At 35.6% G+C, this 22270-nt stretch overlaps 1 protein-coding gene across 10 annotated transcripts in view; it reads right to left on the bottom strand.

Moving 5' to 3' along the window:
* Positions 1 to 762: 762 nt before the first annotated feature.
* The window catches only part of MYO6 (myosin VI), a 156655-nt gene continuing 135147 nt past the window's right edge, over positions 763 to 22270 (bottom strand). For 6 of the 10 annotated variants that reach the window (XM_053913988.2, XM_053913989.2, XM_053913990.2 and 3 more), the window contains 8 exons: positions 20741 to 20819; positions 19686 to 19846; positions 14142 to 14180; positions 11195 to 11298; positions 10139 to 10270; positions 8190 to 8216; positions 5486 to 5704; positions 763 to 4968 (listed from right to left, as the gene is read on the bottom strand). In XM_053913988.2, coding sequence (XP_053769963.1) covers positions 4769 to 4968; positions 5486 to 5704; positions 8190 to 8216; positions 10139 to 10270; positions 11195 to 11298; positions 14142 to 14180; positions 19686 to 19846; positions 20741 to 20819 — 961 coding nt within the window. In that variant the 3' untranslated portion in view covers positions 763 to 4768. Of the gene's footprint in view, positions 4969 to 5485; positions 5705 to 8189; positions 8217 to 10138; positions 10271 to 11194; positions 11299 to 14141; positions 14181 to 16986; positions 17017 to 17585; positions 17613 to 18080; positions 18084 to 19685; positions 19847 to 20740; positions 20820 to 22270 lie in introns of all 10 variants that reach the window. The other 4 variants (XM_045184853.3, XM_053913993.1, XM_024576686.3 and 1 more) reach the window with 4 other exon arrangements.

Raw genomic sequence — 22270 nt, 5'->3', positions numbered from 1 at the left:
ATCCCTGGAAGTTTCCAGAGGAAAACATGCTTGTTAGAACTCTGCATGATAAGTTGACCAAAAGCTCGCGAAAAAAGTTGCATCAAACAAGAAAATGAAAACCTAATACTCTCATCTCCCATAATGTGCCCTCCCACTCTCTACAATTCAGTTGTGTTCTAGCTACTGCAGAGAAGGTAGTTTTTGGTGGGGAAAGAGAAATAGGTAAACCCTCCATTTCCTGTGGAGGAGCAACTGCCTCTCACCCTTTGCATCACCCACTTTCTAGACTGGTCTTTTCAAACCAGCCAGAGAAGAGCTGCTGAGGTTAGATGGCCCGAGTCTCTCCGCACTCTCAGAAGACCCATCTGGATCATGGTAGGTTCCAGACAGGAGGAATAAAGTACCTAAGCTGTATTTGAAGGACTCTTCTTTCGGTCCCCAGTTTTTACAGCCTGTGTCACCTCACAGGTAGATGGCTGGGGAAAGGGAGCCCAGAGTTAGTTTTTCTCTAATCTAGGCAAATGAGTAGTTGTGACTCATATACCTGCTTGTTTCCTGGATGAAAAACCCAGTGGACTTTGAGCTCAGTTATCTGGGTCCCTTGCCCCTTCCTACAGCTGCCGAGCACAGGGTTTCCAGCTCCAGTGACTGTGTGAAGCTTCAGAATCCCAGACCTCTCGAACTTACGCCATCTGAAACATGGGGCAGCACGTGCAACATTTACAGCTTTTTACAATGTGTAACTCCCTGTAACTGGATTAAAAGCCCAAGAGGCAAGAGGAAGTTCTACAGAGAAAGCATTTATTATTTTCATTTCCAGTACATCAGTATTTTAGGAAAGTATCAGATATACATTTTTAAGGATATGAGGGGGGGGAAAAAAGGTAACAGTTGCAATTAGATGAATTTTCAAAAGCAAAAAGAAAATGGCCAATTAATAAACCTATTTGAGGTTTGAAGGTGAGATTCTGCACAGGTACAAATTAGGATTAAAGATTCTCTTATCGATGTGTATTTTTCCTATTATCTCTTGAAAAGCTTATCAAAAAGGATGACAGCTAAAGGTATGACAACTTCCTTCATGTATTAGGTCAGTGATGGGGAAGGAAGCATACACTGATTTGACTGAAGTTAATTATATTCAAAGGTCTGGTCCCACACAGGTAGGCTCTACCTCTGGGAGCATCTCCACTTGATCCCTCCATGATACACACAGAGTATCATTTCTATATGCTAAGAATGTATATACCAGGTCTATCTCGATCCAAAGTTTAATAACCACAGCTTCTGTTCTTATATACAATTCATTCTAAAATTTAGCAAAGATCTAGGAGTGCTTTGTCACTTAAAATGTTATCAGTGTTTTCCAGCCTGGGGGTGTGGTCTTCAGAGGCACACCCTCTTCTTTCTCCCCTCTACCACTGCTCTTCTCTTTCCTCTTTCTTACAACCGTTCCCCTCAACTTGTCCTTATTGTCATTTTTAGATATGCTCTGTCCTCTTCTCCCCTGTTAGTCTTCTGTGGCAAATAAAAACTCTCCCTACTTATTGCTGGTAATAATAGAGAAAGCCTGTCACACCCCTGAAGATGTGGAACGACAGAGGTGCGACCCTTTGTAAAACCTCAGGGGGCTACTCAGAAAGTTTCCTGGTTTTGATTCTTTTCTTCTCTACATGACTGGAGAGATGACACTTGTATCTCTTTTATGGTCTAGAACTAAATTACCTGACTTCCTTGGATATGTTATCTCTTCGGTAAAAAGACGTAAGTCTACTACTAACATTATATTAACTGACTGATTCATTCAATAAATATTTATTCTATTGATCCAAGTACTCTTAAGGTACTTCAAGTTACAAAACCGAAGTTCTACACATCTGGATCCCCTGAGAACCATAGTTAATAACCTGTGAACGAAATATCTTTTAAAAATCCAATTAACAGAGCTCCATAAACAATAAATCCTCATCACTGTTTTTGCCCATGAGTTTCCATTCTCTACATAAGCGTCTGCAAACACCACCTATTTTCCACTTGATACAAGCCCTTCTTGGTTGCTTGCTAAACAAAAGGATCCCCTGTGATACTGGAAAGAATGACCTGTCAGAAGTCATTACAGAAAGCAGAATTCAAGTTACAACTGAATGCCATTTGCGTGGGCTTGTGCCCCTATATGCAGTATTTCTTCCTCGTGTCATTCTTTGAGAGGGTGCCACCTACTCCATTCCACAACTAAAACTCACTGTTCCTCGGCGTGTGTGCATTTCCGTGTGCACCCGTCTCGGAAATGTTAGTGGCATCGGGAATTACCTTAGAATCGAGTCAAACGTGGAAATGTTTTGTTCTCACTTTTAGTATTTTATTTATGTCTACCTTTGCAAAGTAGTCTACCTTTAGTTATGTCTACCTTTGAATAATACTATTACTCAATACCAGCTCCTCCACTAAGGAAGGAGCTGGTATTGAGTAATAGTATTAAAAGAAGATTATTTCTTAATATATAGTGTGCTGGCTTAAACTTCTAATTTTAAATCTCAATTAAAATGACTGATTAAAATGGGAATTGACTTCTGATTTCCACAGTTCTCACCTGGTACCTGAGCCTTTCACTGTGAACACTGTAAAGCAGCAGCATTAGCATCTGATAGAACACAATTCCTACCCTTTCCCTTGAAGTCTGAGGTCCTAAATTTCTCCAGCAAAGCGGCTTCTGTGTGTTTGTGCCTCTACCGTATGTAGGTTATTGTAAGTCTATCTGAAGTAGGGCAGTTCTCCTGGTAGCCAAGGTTAACTCAGGAGACTCCTTTAAATAGGTAAGTTCTAGGACAGCTGTGTGACAGACACAATTAGCAATGAAACGGCTGAGGACTAACTCTAACTGTCCTAACGACCGAAGACTTGTAGGAGTGCTTTGCTGTGATGTATTTCTTACACATTCTTCAAAACGGGAAGTCCTCTCATTATAATAATTTTATGGCTGATTAGTTTTCCATGTAGTGCCTATAGGTATCTGGGAGACACACAAACTGTTTCTGAAGACAGTACTAAAGGGACAAGTCAGTAAAAATATATTTGATTATTAAATTTTCTTCAGGGACCTTGTTACTAGTTAAGAGACAAAGTTATCATCCACTATGCTATACAAATAAGAACACCAATTAAAGGCGAATGATGAGGAGAGAGGAAAGAGTCACTTATGTCAGTAACCAGACCTTTTGTCACCAACCTCAGGGACCAAAGGGTGGGTAAGTCTGTGGAGCGACACAGCCTTCAGAAGAGAGTCACTCGCACGATCTCAGCAGCACTGACAGGACCATTTCTGGCTTTAACAGAAAGCAATCATTTGCACCGTATATAAGAATATTTCTGCACAAACACACATTGTGAGAGAATCAACTTTTAAAGCAGTGTCTGCGGTGCACAAGCACTAATCTAGTCAGCTGGGAATTCTTTCCGAGGTACTCTTTCTAGGAAGAATCACGGAACATTCAGTTCAAAGATTAGTGTCTTTTAAAATCAGGAAAAAAAAAGAGTATAGAGAATAATTTTATTTTCTAATTTTATTCTAAAATACAAACAAGACTCTGTAGGATTATGTCAGCCTAACTCCTTGATGTAGTTTTGTCTTCAAATTCCTAACTAAGGAAATTCATAAATATTGGGCTAAAAACTGCTGACATTTGATCAAAACTAACAGCACACAAGGAAAACATTTTTTTTTTAACTATCAGTTACACAAAAGAAGCAATTACTAAGTACAAAGGCTTTTGAATTACAAAGCTTATAAAACAGCTCTACAATTACCAAAATCACAAAAGCCAAAGATGGTGCTAGGAATTTTTTAAAAAACAAGGATGTTTTGAAACAGCACACTAGCTTAAACCTTATGAAACACTTGGACAAGATTTTGATATAAAAATCACAAATGAGATGAAGTTGAAGGAATATTTGAATTCGGTTTAGTTAAGCCACAGTGCCACCTAAAACCTACTTCCTTTTCTAAATGTAGCAAAAGTTATCTCAAAACTCTCAAGCATTACATGATCTGAATTTCCTTTATTTGTCCATGGAATATAAGAAAAATGTTCTTAAAACAATACAGTGTAATGGAAAAGAAAACCAAGTCTGTGCAGAATACTATGAGTACCTTCTTTATCACAAAGTACATCAGTTACATTAAGGCTCTTTCTAGAATGCCAGAATTTCAGGCTAATGGTTTTATCTAAACTAAGATACACACTGCAAAGGGGGGAGGAAAATAAAAATGTCCACCTTTGATGGAAATTTCCATGAATTTCTGCCAAAAGTGAGTAAAGAAAGTTGAGAGCTTTTCCAATCAAAAAACATCAGTGCCTTGATCAATTTGAAGTGTCTTAATTTTTCTAAGAAAATTTAAGCTGGTTCATTATTCCAGTTATATTGTACTGTGCCATTCTTAAAGTTCAAGTATTTTGAATTTTGTTTTCAAATTTCTTTTCCTAGAGAACAATTACAACAGACTTAAGGTAGTCTGCAAAAAAACGAGACACATCAGAATCTGTCCAAGTGTAACAAGTGTGAGAATAACAAGAGGGTTAACAGTTACAGCTGGATACAGGAAATCATTTTTAGGTCCCCAAATCACTACCATAGTTAATCTTAAGTCAACAAAAAGACATGATTAATAAAATCTGTTCACTTTGTGTAAGTAATTCTAACATGACTGTGGAATGGTTAAATCTCTGGGGCACACACCCTACTTAGTACCAGAGCAAGGGCTGCCAGCTGCAAGGTTAGGGTGTGCCGTCTACTTCAACAGGTTCTGCAGCATGGCCGTTGCATATGTGGGCCTCGCCTGTCTGCTCTCAATTGCATTCTGAAGGTACTGGATGCCTCCACAGCGTTCCCAAATCTCTTCGAACTGTCTTGGCAAAATCTCAGCACCACGCTTTCGAGTCAGGCCTGTCTCCTCCAGGTTCAGCTCACACATCTCCATATCATCCTTACCTGCATAAAGAGAATTACCATATCTCTTTCAGAACCATTTATTGTAAACTGTATTCCTGTAATACCTATCAATTTTCATAGATTTTGAGAACTTCTAAAACTTTACTTTCTTCCTCTAAGACTGAAATGTGCTTAATAAACTCACCAGAAACAAAGCTGTCCTCCACAAGGGCCCTTTCAAAACATATAAACACTACAGAGATCAGACAAATTATCAGGGCCAGTATACACGCCGCCTGTCCTTAAACCACTACAAATCAGCCAGTATAATTAAACACCAAATGAAAGGTTCTTAGGACACAGACAAGTTCCTATGTGCTCTACAAAGATGCAACCCAAGCAAGTTCACATTATAAATAAATTCATTCTCAATTAACTGAAAATGTTATTTCACTGCAAAACTCCATCCCTCAATCCTGAAATTTAATGAATTATTAAATTATATATTAGGCTGTTTCATTCAGAGTTTATAATCCTTGCTTGCTTTACACATTTTTTTCATGTGAGTCATACACACCAGCCACAAGGAGGATGGGTGGCTTGTCAGGATGGAGTTCCATTTGCCGGGCAATCCAGGGTCCATCAAAATGGGCATACCACCAGCCTTTTTTCTTATTCTGCGGGTCTTTGTACTGGTCAGCAGGGCGGATGAATGGAATGCGGAAGAAGCGCTGCTGGCGGTTCATTTCGATCTGCTGCTGCCTGGCAGGAAGCTGAGCAGCAGGGTTCTGCTGAGCTATTTATTACACAGAACAAGGAGAGTTACACCAGCGGCCCAAGGGATAGCAAAACAGCCTTTAATCCTAAAAGGTACCATAAAATTTTTTTAAAAGGAAGAAGAGGGGTTCCTATTGGTAAATTTAAAACAAAATGTAAATAATAATTGCCTATAAACAAATACAATTCACAGTGTAATTGCTTAGAATCGTCTTTCCTTGAAGACGTTCCCGGGTACTGCACACACACACACACACACACACACACACAGGTGCTCGCCTGCACCTGCACACGCCCCGGCAGCAGCAGCCCCAAGCAGGAAGGCAAACTAGTATTACTAACTAGACTTGTATTTTTCTTCTCAAGAGTTCATACAAAGGCTGAAGAATAACTTTTACAGGACTATTTGTGATAAAACAAATAGTAATTTCCCAAATTTGAAGGATTATAGGTATTTGTCAATTTAATCACAAGTTTCTCAATAAAGTGGAAGACCAAAGTTTTCTCTTTTGCCCATCTTGGGATTTAAAGTGGCCAAGATAATAGATATTTTACTAATACCATTTAAACAACTTTAAGACAACAACAAAGACAAAAAAACTCTAACAGTAAGCATGAACGTTCCCTCAGATATTTATCTATTCTGAAAACATATTTCTCTTGGAATAAAATCCACCAAAACAAGTGAAAAGTTTATAATAGTGGGTTCTCTTTGCCAATAGAGAAAGAAATCCTTGTTTTTCTGAGAGTACTGGGCACTGCCCTCATATTAAACTGTCTTCCCTTGCTCAATTAGGTTTTCATTTTATCTTCAAATATAAACACTTCTCTGGAGCAATGACTTTACATTTTCAGCAACATATTTTGGGTAAGTGTTTAATATGCTTTATACTCACAACTTTTAAAGTGGACCAGCCATTTACTGCAGCCCAATTAAGAATCTCACTGAAAAGCTAACTATGTCAGTAAAAAATTAAATACTATGTATAGGCCAAGAACAGCCATATGGCTTTTGTAAGAATTTCCCAATACCGAAAGGATGAAAATACTCTTATTCTAGTCTTTACACCAATAGCCAAAGCTTTACAGCAGCTGACATTATTTCTGTGCAAACCAGAGAAAGCAAAAAGCAGTTAGCAGAGCCATATATGCCTGGGAAAGAATGAAACAGAGGCCCAGTTTTGTTAGTGCCTTTAAAAAGCCCTATCACCTTCAGCAGTGAACAGACAGAGCTTATTTATTCTTTTGTTCCTGTACCCCCAAAACTACTAACAGTTCAGTGTTTCCATTTAAATACCTACTTTGCAGAAAATACATTAATTTAAAACTAAGACATTTTAAAAGGGTAAAAATAAAATCCTTCCCTCCATCTTAAGCTGTGAATTATAATTCAATGTCCAGCTGATAGTAAACTTACTACAATTCTGATGCCACCCATTACAGTAACCTATTTTTTTCGTAAAAATAAGTCTCTTGTAACTTAATATATTAGTAAAATTAAGAAACCCAACATAAATTTTTTGATAGCTTTTTCTACTAATGTGAGAACTGAAATTGTATTAGGGAAACCTGGAATCAAATATCCATCTGGAAAAGTACAAAGATACAGACAGGAAAAACTTGAAACTAATCTTCTGAGCAACTGTTTTTTCACATCCAATGATGTTATCTTCAAAGTATGAAATAAGTTTCAAATATAGCCCTATAAATTACTGAAAGCACTTAAAAAATCAGATCCCACCAGCTGGCAAATAAACATGGTATTACAGTAAGTCCTCACTCAATGTCATTAATAGGTTCAGCGACTTAAGTGAAATAACACATAATGTAACCAACTTCACCATAGGCTAACTGATACCAACAAGAGTTAAGTTCCTATGGCATTTCTTCAATGTTACAGCAAAACAGCACTGAATGAAACGAAGTTATCTGAGGATGTGCTGTATGTCCAAATCACTGTCGAAACTGATTCTAGAAGAAATTTACTGTTTTAAGATGACTTAAATCTTTTAAATTAACAAAAAAGGTGTATCATAGGAAACCAGAAAAGTAACAGAATAATCTCCTCTTCCTATTCAGTGGCATCCTATGAAACCTGCATTTGTATTATCATACAAAATTCAAATCTCCTTGGACAGAAATGCTTACACCACCACAGTGTTTGAAATCAGCATCTAAAGTTAGTCTTTATTCTAAAAGATCAGCTGCTTATCAAGAGAGAGTTTTGCTACAATAAGAATTGTGTATATTCATGGTTGAAAATGCTAGTTACTTTTTAAAAGGAAGTAAATTGATAAAACAGACTAATTAAATTTTGTTATTAATTATATTTTGGAGTGATCCAAATGGAAGTATCATCTCAAATTAAATAGCACAGATAAACCAACATTAATGTACTATAATTCCACTTAAAGATTGTAGCAAAACAATGTTTAATAGAAGTTAGTATTTAATATTTTAACCCATCATCCAGTTAGCTCATGAGTTACCACCCAATGACTTACGTGAATTGTTCAAAAATGGTGCAAAATCTGTGAACAAATATTTTATGTTGAAGAAAAGATAAAATTGCCAAAACTGTTAAGTGAGCATTCTTCAAATTTATAAAAACCCTTCCGTCAACCAAGGTGGTGACTAACAAGTAAATATTCTACCCACAGGCAAATGCTCTCAGAATTACCTACAAGTAGATGCTACTTTCTTATTAAAAAAAAAACAAAACTATTTTGATTATATTTTAGGAAATTCTGCTTGATGGACTTATAAAGAGGATCAAAATTTAAAAATGGTATTTCATTTGTGACTTTGTGACACGATAATGTCCGAACAAAAATCAAATACAATGAATTAATAATGGACATTATAGTAACTTCAAGGCATTAGTAGAATTTCTGTAGGAAAAAAGAAGATAAATCTAAATTCACAAAAAAATTACATGCATTAGAGAAAAAGCACTATCATGTTCACATAAACCTAGTATGTTTTAATTTTTTCAAATTGTCTAAATCTTAAGCACATGCTATTTTTATTTTAAGAACTATGAAGTAAAACTACTCTCCAAAGTTATTGTTTTAAGCAACTAAATATTATAAATTTTTACTGGGTAACTTTCCACTGCACCAAAAATTATTTCTGACAACTAGTAAATTAAAGGAAAGGGTTTTAGGTCATGAAGCTGATAATAGAGACTTCAAAGGGCCTAAGTGTTATATCTTGCCCTGTGTAATAGGAATATTTGAGTGGACAAAGGAGGCAAATCTTTAAATGGATGAACACAGCGGCAATCAGAAGATCAATGTTGAGAAGGCATTCCACTTGACAGTTCTTAGTCCCGGATGCGTGTTCTCACTGATGACACCCCTTCTGCAATCACTAGGACTAAGATCTATCTTACTAATAGTGTATTCCCCTCACTCAATCTGTTTTTGCGACAACTTAGAAACAATAAAATTCCACCATTTAAATGACCTTAATCAAACATTGCTTTCATTTGCTAGGAAGGGAAAGGAGGCAAAATATAACTGAGAACTCACTTTCTAAGTCAACTTGGATCATGCATTGCCAAACTACACTATCAAGTGCTGGGAATATACCCCTTTAAAATAAAAAAGACATTAAATATGCTGTCACCTTGATGTTAACCAGAATTAATATATTGTGCCAGTTTAAAGTAGCAAGTTGAACAAATGAAATTCCAATTATTGCCTTTAAGACTGAAATTACAACTCACGTATTACAGCCATCCTCAATCGATGTTAAAGCTAGTGCATACTTTCACCAGGTTATGTCTCCCTGCTCTATTTTCCGATGTCAACAACAGAACTTTCCATTTGCATAACAAGGTAACAGAATTCATTTTTTGGATCTCAGTCAAAAAATCAAGTCCTAGTCATGCTTGGCAAAACTCTGGAACAAACCATGGTACCATTTCTCAATCATGTTTCACAGTATTGTAAGATAATGGTTGCTGGAAACATTTTTTTTCACAATAAGCTTTACGTTTCCACACATCTTTATGGATGTGTATTTGTGTACACATGTGTATGCGGAAAAATACATATTTATAACATTACTGCACAACCTCTTCAGTACAGACAAGATTATTCTTACCTCTAGAATGTATCTTAAGAAGTAAATTCAATCCTTCCTAACAAATAAGACTTTAACGATGCATTTAATAGAATTAATGCTATAAAAGATGAGCCATCACGGCTGTGTTAGGTTCAGCAGACCACAGTTCTACAGTAAGGAAAAATTTATGTTGGACATTTTACCCAAACGTCCTTTGTATAGTTACATGTATTTTATATGTGTGCATGTATATATATGTTTATATATGTATGTGCAACTATATAATACGTGTAACTATATATAATATACATGTGTGTGCGTTACATATATATATACATACATACATACTTTGGAACATTCAAAAGTACAGATTTGTTTTTACCATAATCAGTAACAGACTTTGGAGCACGTTGCTCTGTTTCAGTATTTCTCTTCTTGTTCTTTGATTTCCAAGCATGATACACTTTCAGTCTTCTATGAAATTCTTCTCTGCAAGCAGCCAAGAGCTCAATATCTATCAATTACATAGAAAGAGCCAAAAAAATCCTAATTTAGTTGTCTAACATAATTATTCTGTGGCATATAAACATATATTTATAGTATACATAAAGTTTTCATTTTTAATTAATAGTACAAAATCAAAAATAAACTATTGATAAAAATGAGCATTTTACGGTAATATTATCTTTTACATTTACAGAATATTTTATTATGCATTATTACTATTTATATAATTTGTTCCACATTAAGAACCTTGGATTAAATAGGTCTTTTATAGGTGAAGAACTTAAATCACAGAGGTTACGTCACTTGTGCAAGGTCACAGACCACAACCACAGAATGAAAAGTCACTGTGTTGAAATGCGAGCTAGATTTACATGCAGCACATGGTCCCGTCTGTGAATGTACAGATAAACTCAGAGAGGTGCACAAGAATGTAGTGAGAAGTCCTGGACAGTTACGACACTTTAGTTCCTCACTGCGGTGTCACAAATTCAAACACTATGAAAACAACTATGTGGGATCTGCTGGATGCAGTATTCACTCTGTTCTGTTAGAAGAGGAGTAGTATTGAAAAGAAAGGACTGCACTGCCATCTTTCACTTTGCAGTCATGAACCCGAAGATCCTTATAGGTACTTAACTACTATAAATAACATCAGAAGCATCCATTATTCACATAGCCCAAACCATCATTTCTCTATCTTTTCTTCTCTGACCTAGATAAGAGAAAGGCAAAATGAATTTAACTTATTATGCCTTTCCTTTAGCTTTGTGTGTACATTAGATCTTCATTTCAAGGTAACAGTAACAAAGGGCGTGGCTTATACTAATTCATATGCAAATTTTTTTAAAATCCCACCCTGCCCTGGGTGTTGGGTGTTTATTACCTGTTAGGTACAGAGCCTTCTCATTTTTCGCCCTCGCCATTCACTTACCACAAGAGGTATTGATGGTATCACGTAGTTCTGCATATTTCCATTTACTAAGATCATATTTCTTGGTGCCAGCAGCTGCCTTGGTGGCTTGTACAGCAGGACCTCTGTAATTATTACATATTTTTGCATATTTAAACGAGAAACATGAATGAATGTTGACTAAAGGAGAAAGTGAGTATAACTTTAACAACTGGAAATAACCACTAGAAAAACATAGTAATTTTCCTATCTTTGATGGATATAACTAATAACATTGTACTAGACAATGCCCAGGTAGGTACATTAAAATTTTCCAGTGTGCCATTAAATAGCCATGTTAGGATTTTAATCAGAACTTCTCATCCCAAAATTCTAGTACCATGGATTTCCTCCAGGCTGCAGTTTAAATGTTCTAACTGATGGATATACTAACATCTAAAGTTAAAATATACATTTATATGTATTTCTCAAAAATCAGAACAACATCATGAGCAGCACTTTAAGGGTTTGTTTATGAGCCACAGGGACCACACAGTACAGTCCTTTGCAGACTACTGGAAGCTACAGACGGCCAAGCCCCAGCCAACCTACTGGCTCAGCATCTCCCTGGGCATCTGAGTTTCACACGGTCCACAGGTAAATGGATAAACTGCAAACCACTGCCTTAGTCAAAAAGCTGCTGACTTCTGGAAGCTCATGTGACTTTTTAGCTTCACTATTAAAGAACACTTAGAAAATTCTTTAAGCAGAGAAAACCATACCCTCTTATTTAGTGAGTCATAATATGACAACTAGTAAATTAAAGGAAGGGGGTTCTAGGTCATGAAGCTGATAACAGAGATTTCAAAGGGCACAAATGTTATATCTTGTCCTGTGTAATAGGGAATATTTGAGTGGACAGAAAGGAGATGCATTGTAAAAATTTTAAATATGTATAAAATATAAAAAATAAATAATATATTTTAAAATAAAATGGGATAAACTTTTTTTATAGCAGTGCCACTTGGCATTTAAGATTTGTTTCTATATATAATTTTAAATAATTATTCAAAATATATGGAAACAGTTTCTGTTCTGTAACAATGAACATTATTTTTCAGGTTACTCTAGCCACAGAGGAGACACTCATAATTAGCTGCGAATGGATTTTTAAGCACAATGTAGCGAAGGAAGACTTTAAGCACACCCATTTCAAGACGTGAAAAGAAGATGAGACAACAATGAAAAGAACTAAAATAATGTTGCTCAGGTATCACACAGGAACTTCTCCTTTATCATCCACTAGTCGAAAAATTTCCTCTTAGAGAGAAATGATCAAGGTACAATACAAAAATGAGCTACTTTCTCGTTTTACGTTCTGAAAGATAACAGCAATCTTGACAGTTAAGACATAGATACTTAATGAGACTGATACTGAAAAATGATGTTTGAAAATATGTATCCTTCTTCCTGAAATAAAAACATTTCTTCAATATTAAGCTTAACAATGAAAAAAGTACTTTTGTTTCCTTAAAAGGCTGATTTACGCTTTTGTTTTAGAGAATATAAAACAACATAATCCAGTCTACATACTTAAAAATTGTTGGACACATATACGCTTGTCTAAATAATGTGTGGCCACTTAGTCCTTCCTGCATTTTTCTGGTTCAAATCTGTTTTAGGTTTATTGCAGAATCCATGCTTTTTATAAGATGTATGACGGACAATTCTCCATGTAGCTTTTTCTTCTAAGTTGCTTTGCCCAAAAAGAGCCAGCTGTGTGTCAGCAAGGTCTCTCTAGTACCCTGAACAATAAATGATGCTTTAACATTTATTCAAATATGTATTTTTTCTTTTTTATATCCCTGAACTACCATTCAATGAACTAACACAAAAATTCTCTTTTCTCCTTAGCTCTTCTGAGAGTCTTTTCTAATTACGGGCTTTTCATTGTCACTTTATTTTCTTTTGAAAGAAAAAGTGAATTTACATAATATAAGTTTTATAGATTGTCAGAAAATACATGAGTTACTATATATAAGATGTGTTTTGACACTTTTAAAAATAATAATGTTGTAACAATAAAATAATTAAAATAAATAAAATATAATCTTGTGCTCACGAGATCTAAAAAAAATAATGATGCTGAATTCAGATTATTGCTTAGAATATGGTTCTAGTATTATTACTAACTTTTCATTTATATTACCTCAAACAAAAATACACCTGCTTAAAAACACATTCAAGCATCCTAAGAAGTACACAAATAAAATGCATTTAAATGTCCCCTCATCTCTGGATTTAGTAAAATAAAGCTGTAATTTACTGATTATTTAGCCTGTTGTAAAGACAATCATGTAAACGATACAGTAAGGTCATAGCAAAATTGACTTTAGATTTTTAAATATATATTAATTTTACACTTTCAATTAATTCAGTAAGTTTAAAATTAACGGTTAAAATATTGATTCATAACCAATTATAAAGGTAATGGACCAGATCCTGCTCGGAAGTCCTGTCCTTTGATGGCTCACTCTCTACAGCAGTGGTTTTTCAACTGAGCACGACACACAGTGCAGGCGCCCTCAGGAGCCATGCTCCTCCTCCACTGCCCCCACTCCAACCAGCACAGTGGTTCCCAGCCAGGGGGCAGCACCACCCCAAGGGGGGAGTTTCAAGATACTTAATTTGTCACACTGAAAGGGAGGGTTTCCTAAGAGACTGAGTTGGTGGGGGCGAGTGATAAGCACAGAAGAACTGATAACAAGGAATTGTCCCATCCAAAATGCCAATGGTATCATCGGTGAAAAATATCAATGTAGAAGAACACTGGTTCTTATCTTTTTCTGAAAGTGACATTTCTTGTACAGAAAATTTACATGGAAAGAGTAGGTTATTCATATAACAGGTTCTGGTCCAAATACTGAAGAGTGATTTAAAAATACGATTTTGAGGTGACACTTATTCCCCCGGATTGCACTGCACTAACCTACTCAAGAATTCTGACATTTCTTTCACCATTTGTTCCCTGTAAGAAAAATGATAACACCACATAGTTATATAAAGGACAATTACATATAGATTACTTAAAATACCTGAAAGTATAATTACAACATTGTTTTTTTTAATGTACAGAATAAAATCTGCATGTTCTAAATGCATACAGGAAACTTGGCAGTATATAGATTCTATACAAAGATTTTTGCACTGAGTTCTTAGAAAATAGTAATTAGACAAGGCATATTAAGTAACCCAGCTGATCTACTTTACACTGCCAGAGTTTAAATGTCTGATGTATTCAAAGTTCTAAAATTCCAAATCAGAGCATTTTTTTAATTCAAATGCATCAAGTACTTGTTAAATATAATGGTCAGAAGTGTTCTTTGACCTTTCAAGGACAAACATTTCCCAAAGGCAAAAACTTGCTTATCTTTTATTACCCCCCAAAATGTAACTTTCTCAGTATTTGTTTAAGTCTGTGAAATGGAACGGATGTTTCATGTTCCTCAATACTTTGTTAACTTCATTGTTTTATTTTCCTGTCCTTTGCTGTCTTCCTTCATAATCAGTATTTTTTTTTTTTTTTACTCATTCTATTCACCACACTCTGGTAAACCTCAAAATCTAACAATCCAGTAAAAACCAAAAGCAAACAAGATCGGTGTGTTTGCTTCAGGGCACAGATTCCTGGAGGCCAGGATGCTCCGAGTGTAAAGCAGAGGACTCCTGCACCCCTCCTTCCCTGAAACAAACCCTGGCTAAGATCATGTACTGACAGAGAGCCAGCCAAGCAAGCAGTCAGAGAAGAGGTAACCTTTCAAACTGATGATCAGGGACAAAAACCACAAATATAATCTAAAGAAAATTACACTACTGAACAATTTATCAATCTCTCTTTAGGCTAGTCAGAATTTCTAACTTTCAAACTCACAACTTGCATGACTATTTCTAATTCTCTTATGACCCTACCTCAATGTTTCTATCTTAGTATCGAAGAGCATCTCTGTTTTCACCACCTCATTCTCCTAAAGCTCCTTCCGTTTCTTTTCCCACAGCAGGTTTCAAGGGAATCAGAGCTCTTTCTACCACTGGGTCTGTTGATCACAGAGATCTGTGTGCTCCAACACATCACTGCATGTCAATCTCTACTGATTTAATACCTCACCTGACCCTATGTTAGTGCTCTAGGAGCTACTCCAAATATACTGAGTTGAAATGGTTCCTGTACCCAGGTGCTTTTTCCCTTTTGATTTTCCCAAACTATATGCAAATGCTCACAATCTCACCTTAAAAATCAGCTGCGGGGCTTAATTCATGCTCAAATGGTAACTATAAAGAAGTTCTAACAGAAAGCCCATAGCATCTAGTCAGTGACATTTTCAAAATTCTGGGGGGTTAACAACGATGTTCTCTGCATGGCTGGCATTTGATGGGGTGAAGGGTCAGGAATGCCAAATGTCCTACACAAGGAAGAGCTGCCCTATGACCCATGTGACTTCAACATGTCACCAGACAGCCGTGGTCAGGTGACTCAGCTGTTTGGACCATTGTCCCATACACCAAAAGGTTGTGGGGTTGATCCCTGGTCAGGACACATACTTAGGTTGTGGGTTCAATCCCCGCTTGGGGTATATACAAGAGGCAACAAATTCATGTTTTCTCACATTTCTCTCTCTCTCTCTCTCTCTCTCTCTCTCTCTCAAAAATCAATAAATATATCCTCAGGTGAGGATTTTTTTAAAAAATGTCCACCAAACATATTAAGATGAAATGCACATATATGTAAATAGTTTTACATGTAAAAGAACTTTTTTGCATGTTTTTAATATTCACATAATTTGTGTAAGAATTTGCCTACTACACAGTGTAGAGGAGATTGTACTTCATCTGTTCAGTACTTAAATCTTTACAAAAGACTGTTCATATCTCATGGCATTTACTTGACTGATGAAACATATGAATTTGCATTTGGAGCTTTGTACTCATGGTGATTCTGTGTATAGATACAAACACTGGAGTACCTGATTATGTTTTCTGTAATTGTGACCAAGTACTTCCCTATTAAAATAAATACTGTCTTATCATAAATTACTGTGTGTTTACTTCTCTTCTACATGAACTCTTTGGAGAGAATTATTTATACAAGTTGCACTGTCTATAAAACATTTGGTATTGGTATTGGTGTTTGAGAGAGTTGAGAACCATCATTATAAACATCAGAGTTGGGATCTAAAAACTATTAAAATTTAGATTTTATATATGTTACAAAATTTTATATATATAGTACATAAAAATAAGGCAAAAATGTATTTTATATGTATATCCCAAATGTTACTTAGCTTCTCGCTCTGTGGAGAGATTTTCATAACAAAAAGATACACTAGAACAAAAATTAGCATTATACATGTAAGTTCTAATAAGGAGCTATTTTAGATATTAGTAGCATAAACTATTATATTTACTGAAAACTAAACTATCTGCTATGACTCGAACACTTTATTTTATTTATTCTTACACCTCCACATCCGCTTCTATAAAGACATTAAGTAATGAATATAAAAAACACATAAAACAAAATGGGTGTTTAAACAGGGTTAGAAAACACAGTGAAGGAAACCACATCATGAACTACTGTGACCGAGCGCCAAACAAGGGCACTAGACATTTTTCCCCGGCAAAAAAGAGTTATCTTATTCCTTTTCATTCTTTTTAATCAAAGGAAATAATGTGAAATTCACTTCAATGAGGAAATTATTCCCCCTAAAAAGTATCCACAGCCTACTAAAAAGGAGGTTATATGACTAAGTCAAGTTTTAAAAAGGGAAATGGCATACGGTGTCATTTTGGGTCTTGCTCCGTCAATTCTGTGAAGAGAATACATTTTAGTTAATATCATAACCAATTGTGAATTATGAAATTATGAATATCTGAATTGTGCCAAATTTATGTTTCAGTGACTTTACTGATTTTAAAAACTGCATAATCTTTCGTTAATCTATGTGTGAGATGAGTAAGAATTTTAATGTTTTAAAATCTTCATTAGAAATGATTGTAAGAGAATTAAAGGCATTCACTGAAAATTAGGATGTGAAGATATTACATCTAGATTACATAACTCATACATCGTGAGGTTTGCTTGTATGTTTTGCAGAGAATCTGGACATTAATTTATAATTTTAGGTACAGGCATACCTTGTGTTATTGTGCTTTACTTTATTCCACTTCACAAATGCTGTGTTTTTCACAAGTTGAAGGCAACCCTCCACCGGGAAAAAGATTACGACTGGCTTGATTGCCACGCTTTGGAACCAAACCTGCAGTGTCTGCAAGGTATGCCTGCTATTTGAAGTCATAACTTTGCACCAAGGATCATACGTGCAATTGATTCAGATCATATTTTCAAGTGTATTACATTGTGAAAACCAGCTCTTACTTAGATGTTACTGGATGGGAGCCCAAGCTGGGAAAGTAACTTGAGATTGTTTACTGCAGCAGAATCCATCTACATACATTTTTTTATACATCACAAAACCCAAGAAAAACATTTTCATGCTATATATTAAGAACAGGGTTAGAGAGTTCTTACTCATAAATTGTTAGAAAGAATTCAGTACTAACAAAGGTAAAGTAAACATTCAAAAACATTTAGTTTAGCCCACAGAGTAAGATAAAATTTTCAAATGTGGAAAAGCTGTATAGAACATCACCCATAACAAATTGCTAGTGCTTCTAGGACAGAGTATAAAACAACCAGGAGGTTCAGCAGAGAAGGAGCTCACAGTTCCTGCGGGTCAGTGAAAGCCTCCTGGAAGAGGGTTCACAGAAAGGACATCAGTGGGCATTCAGGAGCGGGCAGCATCTCTAGGCCTGTGCCACAGCGGAACTGAAACGAACTCTTCCTCCTTTCAAGTTGTAACTGCTTGAATACCTCCTAAGTATTTAGTAGTGGTCCCATTACCTAGTTAATTCTGCTTAACTTAAATCACAGGTAACTTGTCATTTACGCGGAAGGTCCTAAATGGTCCGCCCTTTCTCTGAGACCAGTCATTTTGGAAGAAGTGCACCTCTCTGAAGATGGGAAGCAGCCAGTATGTTACACATATTATATGGAATGGCACTGGATATAGACTAATATTTCAAGTGCTCACACATAAAGCCTGGCCATGAATACCAATAATGACTACATTAACGAGTCCTTTAGAAAGGATCTTCAGCCATACTAAAGTCAGCTCTGTCCACTGTAGGACATCCTCACACATCAGGGATGGCAGCTGTAAGAGCTTCGTTTGTTTAGGAGCCTGGCCAACACATTAGGCAGTTACACAGACAGACTCCCTGCCGTTCCAATACAGCACAGGTGGGAGGAACAGAACAGTAGCTCAGCTAAGTCTGCAGCTGCAAAAGCCAGAGATGGGAGGAAATATTTTAATTGTGGTAAATGTTAATAAATAGCCCAAATGTTGAATTCAAATGCAAGAGCTATAGATTATCATCATTCCTGTGTTTGCTAGGCCATTTCAGTTTATTTCAATACACATTCATATACAATTCAGGCCACAGAACTCCCCAATACAATCACTTACTAGAAAAAGTGTGCAGGCAACTTAACATACCATTTTCCTTCACTACCGTGTTTTCAGCTAAATAAAATCTAGGCACCACCTTGTAAAACAAACCAAAATTTTCCTCTTACAAGGAAACAGCAACATCTACTGGTTGTTGCTATTTTAACTTTATTTTGTTATAAACAGTGCTCTAACATTCTGAAAAGCATGCTTAGACATATCTATGTGCTTCTTAATATGTATAGAAAATACGTACCTACACATAAAGGAACTCACAACTACTTTTGCTGTTTTTACAAATAATCAAAATAACGAATATTTCTACATTCTAAATGTAAAATGAATCTGTATATTAATGCTTCCTGATACTTTTAATAAGGACTTCTACACTCCAATAAAATATAGTATTTAGAGATAATTCAGAAACCTGAGGAGCCAAAATATTTCAATGTGATTAACCTTCCTTCTTGGAAAAGGAAATCTATTTATTCTGAAACATAGGGTGTGTGTGTAAAATTTCTTCTCATCTCAAATGTTAGGATATATATAGTTTTTAATTTTCATTAGGCAAATAATAAATTCCAACCTCAAATATATTAAATTGGATTATAATATATCGAATGATTTCCATTCCAGTATTTAATGGCATGCATTTAGAAATTAGTTATCTACCCTTTACGCAATAATCATTGACCATTTCAGACTAAAAGTTGAGATGTTTTGTTTTCTTAAAAGTACTCATGAACTGAAATATCAATTTTGTTTTTCAACAGTTTAACAATTTGATAAAATAAACTGTTTCATTCACTTGGGTATAAAAATGGATACAAATAAATTTTAAATGATTTTACTTAAAATACATCAGGACTAAGGAATAGGATTTTCTCCTATTCCTTTCAGGCTGACATAAAAGGCACAGAGGTAAAGAAAGAAGAGAGAATGCTACACCCCACCCAGCAGCCCAGTACCTCCGGAGCGCCAGGTCAGCCTGGGCCTCGTCACTGATGAGCTCTGCTTCACTCTGGGCGATCCTCAGGGCCAGCTCCCGGTCCCGGCGCTCCTGCTCCAGAACCGCTTGCTGCTGAGACTCCTCTTCCCTCTGTCGGGCCAGCTGTGCCTCGACTTCAGCCTGCCAAGGACAGAAAGCATTTCACCAAGGCGTCTCCACACGTTCACTTGATCATTCCCATTACTACTTAAAATTGTTCCAGACAAATTCCTTACTAAGGAATATATCTTGTTTAACCAGAAATCTCTTCAGTCTCTATTCTCTTCTATGTCATGATTTATACTTGCTCTTTCCAAATCCAAGAGAAACCATAGTTCCACCATTCTATAACTATTAATGTCCCAGACATCGCAAGAGTGCCCCAGGTATCACATTAACACCAACACAAGACAAGCAGATATCAGGAATTTAAAGTGTTGGTTGTGCTCAGGATAAATTAGTAAAGCCAAGAAACTCAAATACATGATCAATTATTCTCAGACATGGACTTTTTAAAAAATGAGGATCAGGAGAGAATCTTATTCTAACCCATTACTACTAGTATCTACAAAGTTATAAAATAATGTTTTATAATTTATTTAACTGAAGGAGTATACTCTAAAATGATGTTTTAAGTAAATGTTTATCTGCCTTTACCCTAGGTATAATAATAGCACCAAACTAATATTTATTGAACTGAGCACTGTTCAAAATGTCTTAACATGTGTTAACTTGTGTGATGCTCACAACCATTATTTACCCCCAGTCCACAGAGAGAAAACTGTGGCCCACAGTTACTCACTGTTTCTTGTGCAATGTCATAATTTCTGTCAGTGACACAGTCTAGATTTGAACTCACTTCCCTAACTCCAAAGTCCCTTCTGATAACAATTTCAGAAACTGCTCTTCATCTCTGGAATAAACCAATGGCAGCTTATCTCGCAAATCAAGATACTGCTTTCACTTCTTCTGTTTCATAATTTTGTAGATTCTGTTTTGATAGAAATTCAGTTCACCTATCTAGTCAGTACATACCTGAATACGTTTTTCCTCATCTTCCCTTTTCTTTCTCTCTTCTTCTTCTTGCTTTCTCTTTGCTTCCATTTCAAGTTTCCTAACAAAAAATAGAAAACTCTTCAAAAATTTAATATAAAATAAGGAATCTTTCAGAAGGCAATTTAACTATTAATAAACAAAGGTTACAGGGTGGGGACTTACATTAACCTCCTGGCCATATACATACCAACTCATTTTTTTTAAAAAAACAAAATCTAACTCTACTGATAATAATCTTCTGAAACAAAACAAATACAATTATATTGCATAACCTTTAATATCCCTACATTAACTTGGTTATAAAGCCTAGTTGTAAGGTACTGATGACAGGTGCTTTCCTGTACTCTTTTTCTCCAATTAAACAATTTTATATTCCTTCTGTCTGTCAGATTATACCAATCTTTCAAAACATTATCAGTTTTAAAACTGGAGAAAAGTTGAAGTGCCTTTTTTCTACTTATTAAATAATACACTAGTCACTGCTTTAAAAAAAAAGTTAAGATTAAAATTCCAAAGCTAAAAGACAAAGAAAGAATCTTAAAAACAGTAAGAGAGGAGCAGTTAGTGACCAGAAAGGGAGCTAACTGCTTCCCTACAAGGGAGCTCCCATAAGACTGTCAGCTATTTCTCAACAGAAACTTTGCAGGCAAGAAGGGATTGGAAAGAAATATTCAAAGTGATGAAAAGCAAAGACCTATAATCAAGATTACCCAGCAAAGCTATCATTTAGAATCAAAGGACAGGTAAAGAGCTTCCCAGACAAGAAAAAGCTAAAGGAGTTCATCACCACCAAACCAGCATTATATGAAATGTTAAAGGATCTTCTTTAAGAAGACAAAAAAAGAGATCAAAAAAATGAACAATAAAATTAAAAATGCGTATCTATCAACGACTGAATCTAAAAAACAATAAATGAACAAGCAGAAAAATAAAAGACTCATAGATAACAGAGAAAGTTTTGACAGTTGCCAGATGGGAGGAGGTTGGAGGGATGAGTAAAAACAGTGAAGGGATTAAGAACTACAATCACATAGTAAGTTATGTAATGTATAATCAGTGGGGTGTATACCTGAAACTAATATAATAATTTATAGCAACTGTAATTAAAAATTAAAAATGATTGGAAAAAAATAAAATAAAGATTACATCAGCCCTAGCTGGTGTGGCTCAGTGGATTGAGTGCCGGCCTGCAAACAAAGGGTCACTGGTTTGATTCCCAGTCAGGGCACATGCCTGTGTTATGCACCAGGTCTCCCCGTAGGGGGCGCGTGAGAGGCAACCACACATTGATGTTTCTCTTCCTCTCTTTCTCCCTCGCTTCCCCTCTCTAAAACAAATAAATAAAATCTTTTAAAAAATTAAATCAAAAAATAAAAAGGATTTTAAAAAAGAAGAAATCCTCAGGTGTAAGAACCTAACCAAAAGTCAGATTATAGTTAAAATCATTTAATTTCATTTTTATAAAATAAGCTGTTCTCTATTTTCAAACTTATTCTAAAATTAGTCAAA

Source organism: Desmodus rotundus, chromosome 11 (assembly GCF_022682495.2).
Source record: "Desmodus rotundus isolate HL8 chromosome 11, HLdesRot8A.1, whole genome shotgun sequence".
NCBI classification, from domain to species: domain Eukaryota; kingdom Metazoa; phylum Chordata; class Mammalia; order Chiroptera; family Phyllostomidae; genus Desmodus; species Desmodus rotundus.
Note: the sequence above shows the minus strand (reverse complement) of the source record. Positions and strands in the feature narration are given on the sequence as shown.